Genomic DNA, 24097 nt, shown 5'->3' with positions numbered 1-24097 from the left:
GCATACATCATACACTACCGTTCAAAAGTTTTGGGTCACCCAGACAATTTTGTGTTTTCCATGAAAAGTCACACTTTTATTTACCACCATAAGTTGCAAAATGAATAGAAAATATAGTCAAGACATTTTTCTGGCCATTTTGAGCATTTAATCGACCCCACAAATGTGATGCTCCAGAAACTCAATCTGCTCAAAGGAAGGTCAGTTTTATAGCTTCTCTAAAGAGCTAAACTGTTTTCAGCTGTGCTAACATGATTGTACAAAGGTTTTCTAATCAGCCTTCTGAGGCAATGAGCAAACACATTGTACCATTAGAACACTGGAGTGATAGTTGCTGGAAATGGGCCTCTATACACCTATGTAGATATTGCATCAAAAACCAGACATTTGCAGCTAGAATAGTCATTTACCACATTAGCAATGTATAGAGTGTATTTCTGATTAGTTTAAAGTGATCTTCATTGAAAAGAACAGTGCTTTTCTTTCAAAAATAAGGAAATTTCAAAGTGACCCCAAACTTTTGAATGGTAGTGTACATCTACCAATAACAAGAACAAATAGACTAGGGCAAGCGAGGCATGCATGCAGATGTCTCTGCAGGTGTTTCACTGCACGCCTCGCTTCTTTTAATGCTAACACAATTTAGAGGAGGCATATATTTATGAGTACACAGGGTTGTTGCGACGTGCAGGGGGAAATCTGGGCAGAGATTCACCCTGCGTGCACACTTCTTTTAATGCAATACATTAGAGAAAGCCCACAATCTAGCCATTTACATTCTTACATAGGACAAATATGGCATGTTGCGTGATGGTCTGGAGTCGAGGTGTGGTGGGTCATGGGGGGGGGGTGCTGGGGGCCCTGGCCCATGGGCTGGTTAGCACGCAGGGCCTTCCCTCTGCCGTCTCATTGTGGTATATCTTGTGCGGGGGCGGGACAACACCGTGGTCATACTTGGGTGCCCAGGCAATCTGTATAGTCAGTCAGTTAATCAAATTATTCCTATTCTTATTTCTCTTATTAGCCTACATAAAGATAATAACTAATTTCCTTTGAAACCCTCCTTCTCTGTGATCTAGCCTCCATCTCCCCGGTCCAACAGTGAGTCAGTACTACTCCTTACACACACACACACACACACACACACACACACATCTCCATATACACATTATTCCTCACTGTTAATTTTGGTTTTTCACTCAATTTTAAATTTGGTGTTGTGTTTGAATTCTGTTTTTTTGTGTAGTTGTATTGTGATTGTTTTGTATAATTGTATTGTATACGAATTTAAAGAATAAAAAATAAAAAGTTACCCTGGGGTCCTTTGTGACCTCGCCGACTATTACACGCCTTGCTCTTGGAGTGATCTTTGTTGGTCGACCACTCCTGGGGAGGGTAACAATGGTCTTGAATTTCCTCCATTTGTGCACAATCTGTCTGACTGTGGATTGGTGGAGTCCAAACTCTTTAGAGATGGTTTTGTAACCTTTTCCAGCCTGATGAGCATCAACAACGCTTTTTCTGAGGTCCTCAGAAATCTCCTTTGTTCGTGCCATGATACACTTCCACAAACGTGTGTTGTGAAGATCAGACTTTGATAGATCCCTGTTCTTTAAATAAAACAGGGTGCCCACTCACACCTGATTGTCATCCCATTGATTGAAAACACCTGACTCTAATTTCACCTTCAAATTAACTGCTAATCCAAGAGGTTCACATACTTTTGCCACTCACAGATATGTAATATTGGATCATTTTCCTCAATAAATAAATGACCGAGTATAATATTTTTGTCTCATTTCTTTAACTGGGTTCTCTTTATCTACTTTTAGGACTTGTGTGAAAATCTGATCATGTTTTCGGTCATATTTATGCAGAAATCTAGAAAATTCTATAGGGTTCACAAACTTTCAAGCACCACTGTATGTCCGGAAAACTAATCCCGTCCGAATAGGGCTTAAGTGTCTCATTGATCACATGAATCAGAATATAATATTTGCATTCAGTAAAACATGATTCACATTTTCAATAATGTTAAAGGGATTTGCTTACATTGTGCTGTATTGAAAAAAATACTCAAATAGAGTCCATATCTCCTATTACCGCAGAACCATAGAAATATAAATATTTCATATCACATAACCCTTTCTAAATCCCCATTTCCCATTTTTTCTTTAGTTCAATACAAATTTCAGTGAGAAGGTATTGCTAGAAGAATTTAGTGGCCCAAAAGCGCCTCACAAAGGCACAAAAGGCACATATTGGGACGTGTTCCTTTTTCACAAGGATAAACAATCATATCACTAGCCATGCTCCTTGGACTGTTTGCTTGGCAGATAAGCCCGGTGGTGAGAGAGAAGGTGGTTGTAAACGTGCCCCTGCTCCCTGTGTAAGGGAAAAAATATCTATATGTAATCAAAAAAATGTTTCAAGGAAGGAGAGAGAACGAGAACAGTTAATAAACTCGGAAACTGAGAAGGTGCCAGGCAGGGCAAGATAAGTTATTCTACGTTTGTGTGTGTGTGTGTGTGTGTGTTTGTGTTACCACATTAACAGCGTCTACATCTCCACCCTCACTTTCTTTTGCAGTCCTGACCACATGCTCTCTCGAGTCTCCATGCATTATTTAACCCACCTGTTTTAGTACTCGATAATAGATCATTTCAGCACAACACCACATTTCTGAATCACACACAATTCAGTCAAGGTGCAGCAGCGTAGATAAACCTCTTCCACAGAAATGGATGTAGATTCTAATTCAGCTTGGTAACGAACACGAACATGCATTAATGATGTTCTGGGTTTGTTTGTCATTCTGATATGAGGAAAGGAATAAAAACCCTTGCGTCGTGAGAGTGATCAGTTTTACGTATATGTATATATGAATCCCTTGTTGAAACCTTGATGTTTATAGAGAAAGATGAGCACGTCTTGTCTTGAACATGATTCGATCAGACGTATTTAAATCCATGTATTAATCCATTTCCACTCTCAGAAACGATGATACCAAACTACACTTTTTCTTCTCGCTGGGGTGTTACCACCGATGCGACATACTATACCTCGAAAACTAATTTGCCTGTTATTTATTAAGAGAATACACAGTTTATTCCCTGTCGTCACAACTTTTCGAAGCATCTCTTAATGAACTTCTTGGGTTCATAACCTACCCAAAGGGACCAGAACATGGTGAGGGGATCCCACCAGTAGGTAATGGAGAGGAACGGTCGACCAAGGCATGCTAATTAGAGGATCGGAACATAGCCCGAGACTGTGTTTTCTAAAAACATTAATGAGGAAAAAAAAGAATGAGGTGCTGCAGCGATGTGACGCTGGTTTCCCAGCAGTGGAGAGATAATTGCCTGTGCGTCACAATCCTTTGTTAATTTATGACCTTGTAAAAAGTTTCTCTGGCCTGCACCAGTGAACTCTGATCCAGTCCACCCTGTGCAAACTCCTCCACTCCCTGATGAATTTGTCTGTGTGTGTGTGACAGGGAAGCATTAGCATTAGAGAGAGAGATGTCACAGATAATAAAAGTCTAGGGGATTTTCAATTATTAGCTAACAGAGTTTCCGTTACTTCGGTCGAACAAAGAGTTTTGAGCATAATAGGTTTGTAGACTTGTCAGATTGAATTAATTCCGAGGTCATTACTGCCACCTAGTGCTTCCCACCAGTGTTTTCCCCCCCTCAACCTTGTTCAGAAGGCAAAGCACATTTGGATCCTATGCTGCCTTTCCAAATAAAATATTTTCCAGTGCACACTCCGTAAAGACAAAATCCACCCTGAACAATTTGCTTATTAATCTTTATAATTGAAATCTGCTTTTCGGATTTACTTTATAATGAAATTCTGAGTTGACTGAGTTGAGAAGATAAATCGTCTTTCAATCGCCATGTTACTCGATTTTCATTACATTACCCACAATTCCATTTGTCTACCATCTTGATAGTGTTGCAGTGGGATTTTATGCCTCGCTACATTATTCATGTCTATGTAAAGAGAGTGATGCAGCGGCGCTTTAGTCCTTTAGTTCAAACAGGTCAGCTTGTAAAGCTTCAACGTTCATGCTAATATGACACCCAGAATCTTGTGTACCTACATTGCATTATGAGACCACATCTCCACCATATCGACATTACATTTCTCATTAATATGATGTTGACCGGGCGGCACGGTGGTGTAGTGGTTAGCGCTGTCGCCTCACAGCAAGAAGGTCCTGGGTTCGAGCCCCGGGGCCGGCGAGGGCCTTTCTGTGTGGAGTTTGCATGTTCTCCCCGTGTCCGCGTGGGTTTCCTCCGGGTGCTCCGGTTTCCCCCACAGTCCAAAGACATGCAGGTTAGGTTAACTGGTGACTAAAATTGACCATAGGTGTGAATGTGAGTGTGAATGGTTGTCTGTGTCTATGTGTCAGCCCTGTGATGACCTGGCGACTTGTCCAGGGTGTACCCCGCCTTTCGCCCATAGTCAGCTGGGATAGGCTCCAGCTTGCCTGCGACCCTGTAGAAGGATAAAGCGGCTAGAGATAATGAGATGAGATGATGTTGACCATCTCTTGCTCCTTTGTTTTTAAGGACCAGCAGTGAAACCCAGCCGTTATCCTTTGTTTGTGATTGATGAATTGTTTTGTCTCCTGGTAAACGTCATTGTTTGTTTTATTCATGCTAGCAAGAATCAGAATGGCACACCACTCACAGAGTCACAAAATTTTCCGATTACATAACAAATCTTTAAACATATTTAATGTGTTTCAACATGGTGTTTTAGAAACACAAGTATCCCATGAATAAAACAAACAATGACGTTTACCAGGAGACAAAACAATTCATCAATCACAAACAAAGGATAACGGCTGGGTTTTGCTGCTGGTCCTTAAAAACAAAGGAGCAAGAGATGGTCAACATCATATTAATGAGAAATGTAATGTCGATATGGTGGAGATGTGGTCTCATAATGCAATGTAGGTACTCAAGATTCTGGGTGTCGTATTAGCATGAACATTGAAGCTTTACAAGCTGACCTGTTTGAACTAAAGGACCGATTACATCACAAATCTTTAAACATATTTAATGTGTTTCAGCGTGGTGTTTTAGAAACACAAGTATCCTGGTTGATCTGTGGACAGTTTACAGTCTGTTTAACCTCAGACACTATTTATTCAAGAGTCAAGATTTTTTATTTGTCATATACACAATAACAGACACAGCGGTTTATTATTGAGTAATGAAATTCTTATTTTGCAACTGCCCGAACAAACTACGCTTACCGATATAAAAAGAAATATAGATATAAAATATGAAATATAAAATATAAAGTGCATATGGAATGCAAAATATAAAGGTAGAGTGAAAAATGAAGATAACATTTAAAAAAAAGGAGAGGCAAACAAACAATGTGCAAATATAGAGGTACATATACTGTGCAATGTCTTTAAAAAAAGGAGAGGCAAACAAACAATGTGCAAACATAGAGGTAGATATACTGTGCAATGTCTTTAAAAAAAAGGAGAGGCAAACAAACAATGTGCAAACATAGAGGTAGATATACTGTGCAATGTCTTGTGCAAAATTGCTAATATAATCCGTGGTTCAAAGCCTGATGGAAATATAGAGGTAGATGGTGATTATAATCCGTGGTTCAAAAGCCTGATGGCCTGGGGGTAAAAACTGTTTGTCAGTCTAGTAGTCCTTGCTTTCACACTCCCGTAGCATCTGCCAGATGGTAGGAGTGTGAATAATCTGTGTTGTGGGTGTGTTTGGTCCCTGATGGTGCTCTGTGCCCTTTTTGTGATCCGGGTGTTGTAAATGTCCTGTAGTGGGGGGACGACAGCTCCACAGATGAACTGTGCCATTTTAATGACACGCTGGAGAGCCTTTCTGTCCTGAGTTGTGCAGTTCCCGTACCACATAGTGATGGAATTTGTCAGGACGCTCTCCACTGTGCACCTGTAGAAGTTGCTGAGGAGTTTGGTGGACAGTCCAAATTTCCTCAGCTTCCTCAGGAAGAAGAGTCTCTGTTGAGCCTTCTTGATGGTCTGCTGTGTGTTGTGTGTCCAGGTGAGATCCTCGCTGATGTGAGTTCCGAGGAATTTAAATGTTTTCACCCTCTCCACCTGTGTCCCGTTGATGTGCAGCGAGGCGTGCTGGTCTCTCCTCCTCTTCCTCGGGTCAATAATCATCTCCTTGGTCTTCTCAGCATTCAAGGAGAGGTTATTTTCCTGGCACCAGGAGACCAGCCGAGCCACCTCCTCCCTGTAGGCTCTCTCATCTCCGCCGGTGATCAGCCCAATGACAGTGGTGTCGTCAGCGAACTCGATGATGGAAGTGTTGCTCTGGGTGGGGGTGCAGTCGTAGGTGAAGAGGGTGTACAGGAGTGGACTGAGCATACAGCCTTGGGGGCTCCCTGTGCTCACTGTCTTGGTGCTGGATGTTCTGGTTTATAGCAAAGCACTAAACAACCATGGATACTAAATAAGTAATAAAACAATAAAATATGACTATTTTTATGAAAGGTAAACACTAAAACTGGTAGTTAGCCAGCTAAGTTAACTAGCTAGTACATAAGTTGTGTCATGGTTTCTATGATTATTAATGTTTATATGCTTATTATTTAAGATGTTTTGACAAATATTATTTAACAATATTTAAAACCTTTCTCCAATAAATATGTTTTGTAATGTACCAGATAGATCATCTGGGTAAATTTGAAGCAGCTTTACTCAAAACACTAACGATATGGTAATGCTTCCCCAAACTGTTCTGAGAACAGCTTTGATTTTTCACTGATAATTATCCACCACTCATTTTAACTTCACAGACCTGATCCAAGATCAGCAGTAGACTTTCCCCCCTGGCGTCGTGCGTCATTGTGTGTGCGTGATGTCGTCATCACGGACGTATGACGTACTAACCGTCCGGCGCTAAATTTCAAACAGGAGGAAAGTGGAGGTAGCAGAGTTTTTCGCCTGTGTGTGGTTTAGTTCCGGTGTTTACAGTAAATCAATGATTATTTTCTGATAAGTTTGTTTTAATTGTAAATAAGTAATCTGGTTTTGATTAACAAGTTGAGCGGTTGAATACAGTGAGTTCAGTTCTGTTTGTATTTGTTGAAATTGTTTATTAGCGACTCGAGCTAGCATGCTAAATGCTAATGTGCTAGCTTAGCCTGTTGTATATCTACATTTAAAAGTTTTATTTAAAGTAAATATATAGAAATAAATAATTTCTTCTAACTAGCTCAGTCGGCAATAATTCTGAAAGTCTAACAGTGTATTACACACACTAACTAATTAACGTTTGTTAAAGTGTTAAGTTTTGTGCTTTCAGAATAAAAGTGAATTATCTTTCTTTTCCCGAAGGACAATGTGTATATATTTTTTTTTAAAATAAACAACACATACAATGTGTAAATTTTAAAGTTTAAAAAATTGCCTTTTTAAACGTTCGGGTTATTTGTGTTTTAAAATGAACGATTCGGGAATGAATCGTTCAAATGAATCGATTCAGGTGATTCGAGTCATGAAAATAAATAATATTTCTTAGTACTATTACATCATCACTTCTCAACTCAGCTTCTCTGTATTAAGTGCAGCACGCTTTTTTATTTTAATTATTATTATTTCCCCATAATGATGATCCTTAGCGTACAAGTCTGTTTGAGAGCATGAGACCTTGCTGGAGTCTGTTAATGATGAATATTTTCTGTGCCTTTCTCTGGATTTGATTGACAGGCAGCATGAGTGTAGTGAGCACACCGACTTCACAGTCACGGCAGTGGTCCTCTCCAGCACTGGGGCACAAAATGTCTCTCTCCGCCAGCAGTACGCCGCTCCTCGGATCCATCCAAAGCAACGACGATGAACAGGAGCGACGGCAGAGGCGCAGGTCCAAAGTCGTCGACCTTCACGCGGGAGCTGATTCCTCCATCAACGAGGCCCACAGGTGAATTCGCCTGTATCCAAACCCTGCTTCCTTACTCATTCATTAGTGTTATGACTATTTCATGGCACGCTGTGAGAGTCCTGCGTATATCAGCGAGATGTTTGGGAATCCCTGAAATAAATGTTACACGCAATAATTATCGTGATATATTGTAGATTTGATTGATGGGATTCTCATCTTTGAAACAATGCATTTGCTGTGTTTACAGTAGCACAGGGACTCCAGCTGTTGTGCCCAAGCTGTCCTCTGCACAGATCTCGGAGCATTACTCCACCTGCATCAAGCTCTCGACTGAAAACGTGAGCAAAAACACACACGCTGTTAAACAAATCCACAGGTCCTGGTGTATGTTTATAATATCTCATCAATATGTGTGTAGAAAATTACCACGAAGAACGCGTTTGGTCTGCACCTCATTGATTATATGGCGGACATACTCAAGCAGAAGGACTCCGAGCTCAACTTCAAGGTGAGAGGACCTTCATGAAGAGCTTTAAACATTTTCTGAGGATTCCCAGGGCTGGTGTATTAGGCACATGATGTGATGCGTGTGTTCAGGTGGCTGCAGGGACACTGGACGCCAGCACTAAGATCTACGCAGTGAGGGTGGACGCAGTACACGCTGATGCCTACAGAGTTCTGGGAGGACTCGGCTCCGAGACCAAACCAAAAGATGGTGTGTGTGTGTTACTAATTAGCATCTGAGATCCTAATATCTATTATGCCAAAATGTCATCGCTCCACCTCGACTTCCTGCTTTTTTTTCCTAGATAAAGTAGATGATTCCTGACAGCATAAGATTACCATGTACGTCTTAAAGAAGTTAATCCCATAATTAGCTTATTATAGAAAGATTATAACTATGTATTAAAGGTGACGTGTGTCATGATGTCGTATGTTCTAATAGTGTGTGTGATGCTGTTTAATGCCATTTCTGACTGTACCAGACCAGGAGGCAGGAGACGAGGCGGAGGCAGCAGAGGGCAGTGTGAGTGAACAGGCAGCCACCAAGCAGGCCCCAAAGAAACGACCTCCGAAGAAGACGGTGGAGCAGAACCTGAGCAACATCAACCTCTCCGAGACCGAGATGAAGTGCGAGGTAAAGGATATGGGGGTCTCACCAGTGCACCAGATTCTTCACTCTTTATGCGCTGTCAAAACCTCACGCCTTGCTGTCCTGCCAGTGAATAAAAGTGAGGGTATAAAATGCACAGAGGCCACACCTCCTTTATTGCTGGGTTTCAGTCACGTGACTTTTCTTAGCAGTTTTACCAGATGTGAAATAGCTGGTGGTCTAAACGGCGGCCATAGTGCAACTTATCAGAGTACGCTCATAATCTAGAAGCCACTGCTGGCTGTAGATATATTCAGAAGGTTGCTATGTGCAATGGAATCGACCCCTACAGTCTGGGAAAGAAGGATTTGTCATACGATCTCGAAAACGACCCTTCAGTCGAGTTCCCCGACATCTCCAACTATCTGGTGTTGCAGACGTCCTTCTACACCGCAAAACAGATGAACGCATGGAAGAGTATGGAGGCTTACAACTTGTTTTTGTATGTGGCTGGGTAAAGGACCTCGGGATCAAGTCGCTGCCCAATAGGGCTGGGAATTGATCCAGATTTCCTGGATCGATTCGATTCCGATTCATAAGGCCACGATCCGATTCGATCCGATATCAATCTACTTAGATATTGCTGGATTGTCACTTTAAAGTAAAAACTGTCCCTATAGAGATCTTGCAGTTATGTGACCGGAAAGTACACAGCTGCCATCTTGTCGGTAAAAAACACCGCTGAATCCTGCTGCACTCGTGTACAGAATGGATCAATTTCAACCGACGGACTACACGGCTCATTTTTCTAATGAACAGATTAGGGATCGACCGGTATGTTTTTTTTTTCAGGGCCGATACCGATTATTATGGAATTGGGATGCCGATAACCGATATGTGCAACCGATAAATGTAAACATTATAATTCACATGAAATTAAACATGGCACACACTGACACAGACCTTCATATCCATGAAATGTAGCCTATGTTTAATTGTAAAATTGAACATGAAATTTTGTGCAGGGAGATGCCAGCAGCATTTGTACAATAAAGTCAAACATTAGTTAGAATAAAATGAGAAATAAAATAATAAAATATTCACCATTAAAAAAATAAATCACTCCCTACTATATTACAGCTCACCATTTTCAGTGGAAAATAAATGAAAATACACTCTGGATTCTTTTACACTAAGAACTAAGGCGCTGTTTACACATACCCGGGTATTTTTAAAAACGAGTATTTTCTAAACTCCGTTTTCCAAAATAACTTCGTGCACACAGCTGTGTTTTTTTTTTTAAATTACGTTTATATTGATCCGCATAAATACGCTGTCAAGAGCTGTTAAACTCGGTGGCAGTGTTAGAAGAATGACAATTCCACACAAGCCAATCAGAAGCCTCATCAAGAACCGCCGACAGAAGCGCGCATGTGAGTACACTCACCCTGTATGTACAGACGTACCACCTCTGCAAGTGACAGGAGTGAGGATCGCGACATTCTGAAATTTTCCTGCCATTCCTCCGGGACGACAACGCCATTCTTGAAATTCTCCCACCAGATAGCAGTCCATCCAGGTCGAACCCAAAATCACCGACGCTGGCGGTGGTACGGTCGGGCTCTTTTGGTCACCAGAAGCTCCGCAATTGCTGCCCTCCGAGCCTTAATGCGTCTCTGCTGGTCAATGAGCTTTATGAGCTTTATTCTCAAAAGAAAACAGGTGAATATAGCTCTTAATAACAGAAATGCTGCTACTCTGAGTGTTTCCATGCTTGTCATATGTACAATGGTCGCTCTTTTGTGGCGCGAAGATTGCCTAAAACTCCGTTTTGGTCTCTTTACACACAAACGCAAAACGGAGTTTTCAAAAAATCTCCACTTTTGCCGGGGTTTTTAGAAAGAATCGTTTTCAGAGGAAAAAACTCCGTTTGTGTATAAACGAAAGGCACAAACGAAGGCAACGGTCTGCGTTTTTAAAAATACCCGGGTATGTGTAAACGGCGCCTAAGTAAGACTTACCAACTTCAAGTAGTTTTTAAATAACAAATCAAGTGTAGGGAGCTGCCTGCAGCATTTTTTAAAAAGTAAAATCAAACATAAAGTAGGTTATCACTCCTTATTATGTAACAACTTAACAAGTAACCATCTACATTCTAATGCTTTTAATGCCCAAGCCTAATATTCCCAATTTAGGAGGATTATATTGTAGTGAAGGAAGCATTACATGTAGTTTCAGCGAGACTAGTTGGTTGTAGGCTAATTCAAGTGCTTCCTTCCATAAGCTAAGTTTGCCTGGCTACACAGATGCAAATGGACAATTTTAACGAGTAGTAGATGAAGAATGTAAACATATAATGATGTTGTGCTTTTGCAACTTGTGTGTTTGTGACTTATTGCGGCAAAAGCAGCGTGTCCTTACCTTGAAGTGGGATCTGCTTCTGCCCGAGTGCCCGTACGGCCGCCTTGAAACAGTTCACAGCGGTTAGCTACGCGTGTTGATTGGCTGTATCTCTTGTGCCAAACAAATCAGATGTTGTGGTGGGCGGGACCGTGTTCTTGAACTCAGAGAGGCGAGTGCAGGAAAGGATGTGCAGTGACAGTCGCGTTAGGAATGAAATGGCTGCAAAAAGGCATGATACCGGTGGAAATTATGGCCGATACCGATAACCCTAAAAATGCAGAATATTGGCCCGATATATCGGCCAGGCCGATTATCGGTCGACCCCTAGAACAGATAACTAGATGTATGTCTAAAATAAACGATCTAAAGATTAGTGACCCTTATGGCTTACCGGACGGAGTTTTCACAACCGTGTCAGTGGATGTTGAACTGCCAGCGGAATACCCAGACGTGTATAATTACCTCATTAACTTTCCCTCGCTGTTCAGTGGTGAAGCACTGCGTGCTTATAAATCTCTGGACAGTTATCTTTACAGAAGTTCAGGATTTGTCAGCCGCGGCATCTTGTAAACAAGAAAATAATCCTCATTGGACGGGTAAGTCACTTAAGTATTACTAGTACTGCACTGACCAGCCGATTATAGAATAAGGTAATTCCAGCTGTAATTCCAAATCGTCCATCTTGTTTACCATGGATCTGGCGTTGGAGAGGTAGAGGCTTAGCAGTGGAGATTTGAGTGGCTGTTTTCTGAGCTTAGTCAACAGGCCGGCTCTGCCTGCAGCCTCGCTTTTGCTTCCGCTCCCGACGCTGCCTCCTTCGCTTTGCTTCCGATAACAATCCACGGAGATCCCGCTGGTCTCGCTATCTCTTCCGGAATGTTGTGCATGCGATGGAAATCGCTACAAACCATCATTTTCTGCTGGAAACCAATGTCCAGTAAGTCCATACGGTTGTAGTGGATATTGAAGTCCGGTACAGACGAACAACACGCAAAAATACACATAAAAAACATAAAAACCGTGCACAGGTAGGGAGAGCTTGTAGCCGCAGCCGTTGTAGTAGAATTGTATATAGTAGGGTTTTCCAGAAGAAAAGGTAGAACCAGAAGTAGAAGGCGGAAATATGGCGTTTGACCGACAAGATGGCGTCTGTCACAATCTGGATCGGCTGTGACGTCACATGCAAGTGCTCCATTGACAGGAACAGCCCTATATGTGTTTGTGCATGTAATTTAACACCAAATGCCTTCTCCAGTGCAGTTTGATTCGCCACAGGTTTAGCTGAAACTGTGTCGGCGTGGTGCCTGGATAAGTGGTTGCGGAGATTGGTTGTATTGCCACTATATTTTACCCCTACGTGGCACAGTTTGCACACTGCTTTTGTTCTGTCGACTTCGTCTCTGTCCTCGTAACGTTTGAATCCAAAGTAATGCCATACATCAGCTTTCAGGCCAGGCGGTGATTTTAGCTGTGCAGCTTCAGCCATCTCGCGTTCTTAAGTTTCGGTTTCGTTTGCCGGCACCCACTTTTTATAGCGGTCCTTGCGCGGTCGAGAAAATGGTGCCTATAGCCACCTGGAAGAGATCGATCCACACATTTTTGAATCGATCTCGTATTTTTTGAACGTGAATCGATATCGGATCGTGGATCGATCTTTTGAACCCAGCCCTACTGCCCAATGAATCCTGTATTGTTTTTGCCCATGTAAGGTGTCTTTTTTTTTTAAGCTTTTTGTTCACATCTTTACAACAAAGTGCTGCAAGTTGAAGTGTAAACAAGCAAACAACAGTTGGCTTGATTCTCACTTGTGTTGGCTCTTATCTCTCAGCTAAATCATTCACAAAGCTCATCAGAAACCCCTTTAAAGACCTGGATCTTAGTTAAACAAGACGGAGAAATGATCACGGCGCATTGTAACTGTACGGCTGGGGAAGAATTTTGTCGGGACCTTCATGCATATGGACTTTGTGAGGAGGAAACAAAGAAACAGCTGTAGCGCTTCGTGACTAAAAAAAAAAAGTACCGTAAAATAACGACACACAGCAAGAAAACTCGAGCATGCTTCGACTCGGCTCCCTTCGATTTCACTGAGCGCTTCAAAAGCCACCTTTCTCCACGTCTTTTTGTGAAATCCTGTGTTCGTTCACCCTTTTTTTATTAGTTCACAGGGAACCCTGAAGAAAATTTGATCAGTTTCATGGTTTGATCGATTCGAACAGCCTAAAACAGTGCAAGCGTAAGGCGTTTTTCATGTGAGCAATCCACCTTCTCCGTACACCAGCTAAAGTTTTGAATAACTAATGAGGCGGATATGATGTCACATGACACCCAGCAATAGGGAATGATAGCCGCAGAGGCCACGCCTCCTTTATTGGGAATGACAGCTGCAGAGGTCACGTCACCTTTACATGGATTGCTGAGTGCAGAGGCCACGCCTCCTTTACTAAGTATGATGGCTGCAGAGGCCACGCCTCCTTTAAATGGTCCGATAGAATCATAGAAGTGGAAAGACAGTGCGAGTGAAGCGTGTTTTGATGATGTTTATTAAGAGCAGAGTGTCTGATGTACAGTAAATCCTCACGTTCCAGGTGGACCCTATGTTCCAGCGCATGGCTGCGTCTTTCGATGAGAACAGTACAGCTGGAGTGTTTCTGTCCGTGCTATTCAGCGAGGACAGCCGCTGTGAGCTCAGGTTCCCCTCCCACATGACCCTGCTACACTCCAGACCGCCGAGCTCACCCTCACCTGTACAACACACACCTGCTTCACCCTTCACAGGTCCTGCAGTAAACACCAGTCTGTGTGTGAAGTGTGCGTAGAGGGACAGATCTCACCGGGGATTTTTCTTTTGTACCTGCAGTTGGCTTAAAGAGACTGGAGGAAAAGATGCCCATCTGCCCGTCTCTAGAAGATTTCTCCTTCACCCAGTGGACACCTGACCAGGTACCCCAGCGTTTTAAAGGGAAGTTCCACTCATAAAGAGAACACCGCCTTCCTGGTGGAGTTTGTCCAAACAGCAGCATGACTTGAGCTTCGCTCCGAGTAATAGATAAATCTTGCTTCTGTCTGTTTCCACAGACGACCAACCTGAACCAGCTGCTGGAGAAGATGAAGCAGGGCGAGCACGCGTTCGACATCAACGCTGACGTCGAGCCGGACAAGGACAAGGCACCGGATTTCGGGGACCATTTCGACGCAGACGACGAGGGAGTGGGAGACTGCGGGGAGCCCTTCGATGATCACAAAGACACTTGCTCGAGGAGGAGCCCCGAGAAAGGGCGGTGAGAGAGCCACTGTTTGACTCAAATGTACTTTAGATCACGTATTAAATTTTAAAACTAATGCATAGAACTGATCAGTCGAGGCTTTTTCCGTCATGGATTGATTAGGATTTTGTTTTAGTGTTTCACACAACCAGCTGCAGGTTTAAGTGAGTTAACGTGTCTGTGCAGGGGGGTTATACCGATCGGAGAAGGCGACATCACCACCATGTGCCTCCAGCTGTCCGATAAACCCAGAGAGTATTCCTACTTCAGCCCCCGCACCATGGCGACGTGGGTCGGCCCGGGCTACTGGCTCTTCAAACCGACACACAAACGTGAGCTCACACAGATACCCACGCTCTGAACGTTTCCGACCGCAAGGCACCTGATGTAGCATGTGTATGTTTGGGCTTTGTTTTTTTCTACCATGTAGAGGATCACAAGCCAGAGAAGGAAACTAAAAAGCGAGCGCCGAAAAACCCCTTGGTGATCGACTTCAGCGAGGACGTCCATTTTCACAACTACTTCCGCACGACCAGAGTAAGTTCACTCACGGGTTCTGATTTAAAAAAAAAAAAAACATGGTTTGCTTTAGTATAGAAATGTCACCAGGGAATCTTCCTCAACATGGCAGGATGGAGGATTAAACCAGAGATGCCAACCACTACGAAATTTTCGTATTTTATACGATTTTTTGCCACTTTTGCACCACTACGACCAGTTAATTCGAAACTACGAATTTCGCAGTGATCGGAAAAAAAATCAGTTCGTTCCGCATTTTTGTTTGGTACGTTGAACTCCGCCATGATCGAAGAAAATTCAGTCCGTTCCGCATTTTCGGAAGGATGAAATCCGCAGGAATCATTCAAAGCTTTCGTGATACGTCGTCGCTGATTGGTTGATATTCGCTTCCGGGTTTGAACTCGCCCAATCAAAATTCGTGATAGTGCCGTCCGACAATGGAGAAGCCGAGCAAGAATAACCAGAAATGTAATGATAAATATACAGCAACATGGCCGTGTATTGTTCCTTCGCGAAAGGGGATGTATTTCGCACAATGCACGGTTTGCAACTGCGATATTTCTGTCCGGCACAGCGGACAATACGAAAACTACAGATTCTTCGGCCCCGGACTACAGATCTGTTTATTTGAAAGGTTGGCATCTCTGTTAAACAAAACGAGTTGGAAATAAATATATCCACTTATTAGGGCTGTAGCGATATGCGTATCGAAATCGCGATACGCAGAGCCACGATCCGTATCGCGATACAAGAAGGCAGAATCGCGGTACACCCTTTCAAACTTCTCCTCAGCCCAAAAACAGAGGCGCTTCCAAACTTCAATTTATGAATACTTTACTTTTTATTTAAATTACATTTTAAACTTACTTAAATTACTTTTATTTTTTTATATCTATTAGTAAGTCGTTTTTTCGCCGACTTGCGACAATCTTCTGCGAGTCACGCAACGTCCACACTCGCCACTGGCAGAGCATTCATTTCTTTCAAGCGGTCGCCATTCTGGTTGCGACGCGGGGAGCGAATCTGTAAACAAGCAGCTCATTGGCTGGCTAGGTGTGCCACAAGCCAATCATAATCACTTGACCGGAAAGGCATGCAGTGTTGCCAGATTGGGCGGGTTTAGGTGCTTTTTGGCTGGTTTTGAACATATTTTGGGGTGGAAAACGTTAGCAATATCTGGCAACACTGAAGGCATGTCTGCTTGGGCGGAAGCCTTCTGCGGCAGTTACATTTTGACACGTGAGCAATGTTTCACCATAAAAATTCCGTAATTTCCATCTGTTTTCCGCGATCACAGAAAATCATTGGCCCTATGAGAGTGAGACAGTGAGAGAGCCGCCACCCCCCCCCCCCCCCACCCCCCAAAAAAAATCTTAACGGATTTACACAATTTGGAAAAATGACTTTTTCAGAACCGAAAAAAACAGAGCTTCCAGCTCAACAGTATTATTTTGAGAAATAAAACAATCTTTGGATATACATTTGTTCATTTTTGCATACATATTACTCATTCTCTGCAGTGGTCTGAATTATTTGTTATTAAATAGTTAATGTAAGTAAGTAAATGTTAATAAGTCAAATTTACTACTTTAAAAAAACATTTTTAAAAAAATCGTGGGCGTATCGAATCGTGGGTCAAAAATCGTGATACGAATCGAATCGTGAGTTGGGTGTATCGTTACAGCCCTACCACTTATTCATTTACATGGTTATGGGATAATTCTGTGTAATACTGTGGCATGAATTAAACTTGATTTAAAATTTAAAAAAAACTGTAATTTCCCACCAAGGATTAAAAAAACAAGTCTTATTTTATCGGGGGGGTATTTGCCTGATGTTCTAATTAGAAGGTAAAATGTAACACTTAAGGCGAGGCAATATGGCCATATAAGATCAATATTGTGATCTGTGATCATGGCCTAATGGTTAGAGAAGCAGCTTTGGGACCAAAAGGTTGCTGGTTCGATTCCCTGGACCAGCAAGAATGGCTGAAATGCCCTTGAGCAAGGCACCTAACCCCCAACTGCTCTGGGTGTGTTGTACGTCACTCTGGATAAGGGTGTCTGCTAAAATGTATGTAATGTTGTCACGATACTTTTCTCACACACCGAGGTTATGAGTGTATGTTATTAGGGGAAAAATACACTCTTACAGGAATCAGCTTATTTTCTTTAAATTTTATGCCAAGTCCTTGTTTTGTTTTTTTTTGTTTGTTTTTTTTTTAAGAAAGATTTAGGATGGGGCTAAAAACAAGTTAAATGCTGTTTTGTGTGTGTGTATGTTGTTGTTTTTTTTGTTTTTTTTTAAACAAAATATTTTATAATTTTTTAATATCAGCAAAAATCTGCACACCTTTTCAGTTCACTGAACATTTGCACATGCACCTGCTTTTCACTGGAAAGCTTCCAAAACAGGATTTTTTTTTTTTTTTAAATAATTATCTCCCCATGACTCGTATGTTATTTCTAGGCAGCGACCACCATCAGTAAATCCGCCCTGAACACCAGCAACAAGAAAACGACACTTCCGGCAGATTTCCAGTATCCACTCAGCAACCTGTCGCAGCTCAGCCTCAAACCTGCCAGCACGGTGACTCACTAAAGCACCCTCAGCTAACTTAAAGCACTGTTACATAAAACACACGACAAGGAATCTCACACGTGTCCTTTCTGTGTGTGTGTGGTGTTTAACGCTGTAGCTGATTGTCAAAGACAAGAAGAGGATATCAGGTGAGCTAGCGGAGGATATTGGAGAGTACGACTATAGCAACGCTAACGACACTGCTAACTTCTGCCCACGGCTGCAGGTACACACACACACACACCTCGGCTAAGATCCATTATACCATTTTGCTCGTCTTTGCTTTGTTGACGGACTTTAAATATTATAAATCTCCGAACCTTTAGTACTTTGTGAACAAAACATCTGTAATGCGATTTTTTTGGGGGGGCAGATTGAGGACAGCGATGACGAAGTGGAAGGCTTCGCAGGATCAGATGACTCTCAGCCCGTGACGGACAGGCTGGGCACCGAAGGCATCTCCACATACGGAGAAGACTGCCTAGTGCCTGAGCCATATAAAGTAAGATGAACGCTCTCACTGTTGTTAATAATAATTTCTAACTGTCAGAGGCATGAATTCAACCTTCTTACTGTTTGTTCTTTCTTCACATCATTATTCCTTCGTGTTTACTGCAAATACGATCCCACTGGGAGCGACACAAGCTGTTTAATCCGAGTCAGATTTCCTGTCAGGACGAGAGAAAGTATTTACCGAGAGGATACTGTGTTCTCTGGAGCTGTCCCCTGGAGACAAATCAACATTCTGTCCGTCTCTCTCTCTCTCTCTTCCAGGTCAACATCATCGAGATTAATTACGCCAAGACGGCCAAGAAGATGGACATGAAGCGCCTGAAGAGCAGCATGTGGAGCCTCCTGACGGACAGCCCCGAGAAACCTGCCAAGGTCTTCTATTACACAGCAGGATAGACGAGTACACACCGGTAACAGTAACTCCTCCCTGATCTGATCTGTCCAGGTTCATTTCACATTTTGTTCTGCGTGTGTTTTTAAAGGACGTCGAGAGCGAGAAGCCTACAGAAGTCCCAGGAGAGAAATCCTTCAGCCAGTCCACCAGGACGCTCCTACAAAAGTAAGAACACTCTCGGTTTATGGTTCTTCGTTCAGAAGATTTGGCAGTGAGCGCCGAGCTGAGCCCTCGAGGACTGAATCGGTTAAACGAACCGAATCAAGTACACAGCCGGAAAGTGTTTTTAGGTTTTGAGTTGATTGATGATCCAAATCCAAAATGGCTTCTGAGTAACTTATTCGTCCAGAAAGCTCATCTCATCTCATTATCTCTAGCCGCTTTACCCTGTCCTACAGGGTCGCAGGCAAGCTGGAGCCTATCCCAGCTGACTACGGGCGAAAGGCGGGGTACACCCTGGGCAAGTCGCCAGGTCATCACAGGGCTGACACATAGACACAGACAACCATTCACACTCACATTCACACCTACGCTCAATTTAGAGTCACCAGTTAACCTAACCTGCATCTCTTTGGACTGTGGGGGAAACCGGAGCACCCGGAGGAAACCCACGCGGACACGGGGAGAACATGCAAACTCCACACAGAAAGGCCCTCGCCGGCCACAGGGCTCGAACCTGGACCTTCTTGCTGTGAGGCGACAGCGCTAACCACTACACCACCGTGCCGCCCGTCCAGAAAGCTCTAAATCACAAATATGATTTAATTGGGGGTTTTGCTTGATGGCGTACTCTTCCGTCATCACCACTATGTGCTACTGATGGATCCGCCACCTGTTACACTCCCATCTGTTTTCATCTCATGGGACGAAGCGGCGCGTGCAGCAGAGCTGGGAAGTGAACAGTGTTCCCGGCAGCGCGGCCCTGCAGGATCCTAATGCCACTTTTACACCCGCAGGGCGTCGGCGTGACCCGCGGCTCTCAGATTAAATACACAGAAGTAAGAAATTTTTTCATAATTCGTGTCTTTGGCTCATTTCCTGTTCCAGGCTGCCCAGCACCATGGCCAGTAACCTGTCCGTGCCCTTGGCCTTCGTCGCTCTGCTGCATCTGGCCAATGAGAAGGTGAGCCCGAAAACAACAAGCTACAGCCATTAATTTACTCTGTTTTCCACATAATGCACACACGTCTGCATCTGCCTCACTTACATAAAATCTGATGACCTTTTCTGTGTTAAAGCATCAGGGCTTGGCATTGGTGAGAGTCGTAAACGATGATCAATAAATAAAAAGCAGATTTTACGACTAAACACTTAATGCCATTAAATGCACAAACGTACACTACCGTTCAAAAGTTTGGGGTCACTTTGAAATGTCCTTATTTTTGAAAGAAAAGCACTGTTCTTTTCAATGAAGATCACTTTAAACTAATCAGAAATCCACTCTATACATTGCTAATGTGGTAAATGACTATTCTAGCTGCAAATGTCTGGTTTTTGGTGCAATATCTCCATAGGTGTATAGAGGCCCATTTCCAGCAACTCTCACTCCAGTGTTCTAATGGTACAATGTGTTTGCTCATTGCCTCAGAAGGCTAATGGATGATTAGAAAACCCTTGTACAATCATGTTAGCACAGCTGAAAACAGTTTAGCTCTTTAGAGAAGCTATAAAACTGACCTTCCTTTGAGCAGATTGAGTTTCTGGAGCATCACATTTGTGGGGTCGATTAAATGCTCAAAATGGCCAGAAAAATGTCTTGACTATATTTTCTATTCATTTTACAACTTATGGTGGTAAATAAAAGTGTGACTTTTCATGGAAAACAAAATTGTCTGGGTGACCCCAAACTTTTGAATGGTAGTGTACGTTGTAGGCTATCTGCTGTTTCCAATTTCAGATGTGACCGTTGCCTTGGTCTCGCACGTCCCATTGTCAGCAAGCAATGCAATCCGGTGGCTATTGGCACTCGTGAGCTTGACACTGTTGACTCTTTCTGTTACCTTGGTGACAACCTATGTGCTGGTGGTGGCTGTGAGCTTGCCACTATAATGCGAACTAGGTCAGCCTGGAAGAAATTCGGAGAGCTCCTGCCCCTCCTGTCATCTAGGAGTGTATCTTGGAGCATCCGTGGCAGCGTCTACAACTCCTACGTTCGTAGCGCAATGCTATATGCCTGTGAGTGCTGGCCGATTAAAAAGGAGGATCTCGGGCGCCTGGAGCGTAATGAAAGAGCTATGCTGCGTTGGATGTGCCACATTAAGCCGGGTGTCAACACTAGTACTGAAGACCTTCGCCAGAAGTTGGGCCTGGCTGATCTCTTCTCGGAGATCAGATACAGGCGTCTTCGATGGTTTGGCCACGTCAATCGCAGTTCCCAAACCATCAAAGACATCACAAACCTGCAAGTGGCTGGGAAACGAAAGAAGGGTCGACCGAGAAAGTCATGGAAGGAGTTAGTGGTTGCCGATTTGAAGGACTGGGGCCTTTTGGCCAGTGACGCTCTAGATAGAGACTATTGGAGGAGGAGGCTACAAACTCACATGCACCGTCTGATGCACTAGTAGTGTTTCAAACAGACATAAAAAGGATAAGTAAAAAGTGTGCATAACTCTTAAAAACACTCCCCTTTTGTTTTTAAAATACAAGAGTTGCACTGGTTTACAAGAGAAAGGGGCGGGGCTTGTAAGATTTGTATAGATTGTATTAATAGATGTTGAGGGGTTTTTTTTAAGCATTATTTGTGCAAATTGCAGCTTTTTCAGTGTTTTTAGATGAAGCAGTTTAATAATCAGTAGAGGGAGGGAAAAAAAACTTCAAATAACGCATCATACCTGAGTCTCAGTCAAAAGTGAATTCTTCCCAAGTGATGATTAATGTACACAAAAACACTCGCATCAAATTACAAGTGTGTTGAGGAGAAGGGGAAAAAAATCATTTGGAATGTAAGCATGTTGAGATGTGACTCCAGTAATGACAGGCTGTTTAAATGTGCCCCAGTCCCAGCTGAAAACAAGCAGCCTCCTGTGTAATGCTCCCACCACCATGATTCACCATGAGGAAGTGTTGGTCTTTGTACAGAGTGAAATCTCCTCCTCCTCATCACAAGTCATGTTTTGTTTTTTGTTTGTTTTCTTCCACTCCCAGAACCTGGAGCTTCACAAAGTGGACGACATGTCGGACATCATCATCAAACAAGGGCACTGAGGGCACGCCCATGCCGCCAGATTATTATTATTATTATTATTATTATTAAGGGATTATTTTTTAGAGTAGGTTTTTACAGTGTACAGTTTTTGTTTTTTTTTTAAACATGTAAGGAGCAGCTACAGTAAAATGTTAACTGTGGTATCATTTTATAATTTTTAACTGTGATTTATAGGGAAAAGCTTTCATTTTTGTTTTTTGGAATATGCTACACGATACTGAAATGTGCAATTTAATAATTTTGTTGTTCAGTATCATGTGAAAAAAAAAATGCCCCAAAGGGGAGATTGTCTTACTTTTCACTGACCTTCGAACACCATGAACTTTTTTTTTTTCTTCTCCTCTTTTATGTCTCGTCTCGTTAATTTAAAACCTTGTTACATTTTGATGTTTTTCCTTTTCTGTGTATTTTATACATCATTAAATCTCTGCATATAACTTGCATTTGAAGTGTGTAAATCACCGTTTCATTAAATTTGCATGTGTTAATTGACAGCCAATTAGAAACCACTTGTGAGATTAATGATTTAGCGTTTATACAACCAAAAGTAGTTAGTTTGTAGCTTCTCGTTTGTGTACACTGATGGACTACTCATAAAACCCAGTAGAAACTGAATAATTATTTGCATATGCTAATTAGTAGCTCGCTTATGTTTAACACAGTTGATTAATTTGCTTTGTGTTAACAAACAAATATATAAGCAACCTTAAAAATCTATCAATAATTTTCATGATGAATCAGACTGAAGTTTCCTGATGAGTAGAATGATGTTTGTGGGAACGCTCAAGACGTAATGTTTTTTATTACTGCGACATCAAGGGTGTCGTGGTGTTGCTGAAATCCCAAGGTGCAGCCCAAACATTATATAAGCTGATTTGGTCGGTAAATAAAGTGAGCTAGCTAATACATGTCTGTTTTAACTCCTCAGTAATAGCATAGCTATCTAGAGTTAGCTAGCTAGTTTCTCGATTTCAATTTTAGGTGAGCTCGGCAGGTTTGTTAAAGCAACAGGCATTTTTGCAAACTAACCTCACTGATATAACAGAGAACTTATTCGCTAAAATGAACTGAACGCTTTAAAGGCCAAGCTCCTTAAACCAATTACCCCTCCTAATTTCCTGTGTCTGCTTTGACACCCAAAAACACATGCTATTTTACAAGACGAACTAGGGCTAGCTCTTAAAAATCACTATATGTATGTCTCATCTCATTATCTAGAGCTGCTTTCTCCTGTTCTACAGGATCGCAGGCGAGCTGGAGCCTATCCCAGCTGACTACGGGCGAAAGGCGGGGTACACCCTGGACAAGTCGCCAGGTCATCACAGGGCTGACACATATAGACACAGACAACCATTCACACTCACATTCACACCTACGGTCAATTTAGAGTCACCAGTTAACCTAACCTGCATGTCTTTGGACTGTGGGGGAAACCGGAGCACCCGGAGGAAACCCACACGGACACGGGGAGAACATGCAAACTCCGCACAGAAAGGCCCTCGCCGGCCACGGGGCTCGAACCCAGGACCTTCTTGCTGTGAGGCGGCAGCGCTAACCACTACACCACCCATATGTATGTCTAAGAATACATTTTTGCAACGAGGAGGCATGGCTGCTCATTTGTTCAGCCTGAAGCCAAAAGCAGCTGATCAGATTAATGATTATTTTATATATGCTAATATTAGGCCTGCTATAGCCTTTATAAAAGCCAGGAATGTAGCAACAGCTTTTATACAACCCAGAACCAGTTAATAGTAACTAATTTGCATATTCAAATTTGCTCCTACTCGGTACTCCTTTTATAAAGGACAGAAATCAGGATGTTCTTTCATTTACATATGCTGATTTTCATCGCCACAGCCACAGAATTCCTTTTTGATGTATGCATGATTCATTTGCATATTTCAGTCGCTTTCATTCACTGTTAGTTACACAGATGTGGAGGGGCGTGGCGAAAACGTCACCGCAACACTTGAGCTGGGCGGGGCGGATTTAAGACTGACGCAAACAAGAGAACCATAATTAGATAATTCTTGAAATAATTGTGTGTGTGTGTGTGTGTGTGTGTCAGGCTGTGAGACAGGTCCTCCAGCTTTCTGTGGGTGGGTGGGACCTACTGCATCAAATATTTTACACACGTATTATAAAAGTATACAAACATGGAAGTATTTATTACAAACACTGAAATAGCCATGATATAAATATTTTACAGAATGTGTT

The 24097-nt window shown here is 42.5% G+C and overlaps 1 protein-coding gene across 4 annotated transcripts; it reads left to right on the top strand.

The window, feature by feature from the left end:
* Window positions 1–6924: 6924 nt before the first annotated feature.
* On the top strand, window positions 6925–22320 carry ncaph (non-SMC condensin I complex, subunit H). 4 transcript variants are annotated; one of them, XM_060908077.1, is made up of 18 exons: window positions 6925–7083; window positions 7733–7943; window positions 8155–8242; window positions 8323–8412; window positions 8502–8619; window positions 8891–9042; window positions 13989–14178; window positions 14261–14343; window positions 14479–14681; window positions 14853–14998; window positions 15097–15203; window positions 17655–17774; window positions 17884–17991; window positions 18139–18267; window positions 18540–18650; window positions 18761–18837; window positions 19720–19795; window positions 21817–22320. In XM_060908077.1, the coding sequence occupies exons 2-18, from the start codon at window positions 7738–7740 to the stop codon at window positions 21874–21876; spliced, it is 2064 nt and encodes a 687-aa protein (XP_060764060.1). In that variant the 5' UTR covers window positions 6925–7083; window positions 7733–7737; the 3' UTR covers window positions 21877–22320. The 4 variants fall into 4 exon arrangements, with proteins under 4 accessions (XP_060764060.1, XP_060764057.1, XP_060764058.1 ...); XM_060908074.1 differs by having other exon boundaries at window positions 8152–8242; XM_060908075.1 differs by having other exon boundaries at window positions 6929–6969; window positions 8152–8242.
* The last annotated feature ends 1777 nt before the right edge of the window (window positions 22321–24097 follow it).

The sequence above is a fragment of the Neoarius graeffei genome, chromosome 24 (genome assembly GCF_027579695.1).
Source record: "Neoarius graeffei isolate fNeoGra1 chromosome 24, fNeoGra1.pri, whole genome shotgun sequence".
In the NCBI taxonomy this organism is placed as follows: Eukaryota; Metazoa; Chordata; class Actinopteri; order Siluriformes; family Ariidae; genus Neoarius; species Neoarius graeffei.
Note: the sequence above shows the minus strand (reverse complement) of the source record. Positions and strands in the feature narration are given on the sequence as shown.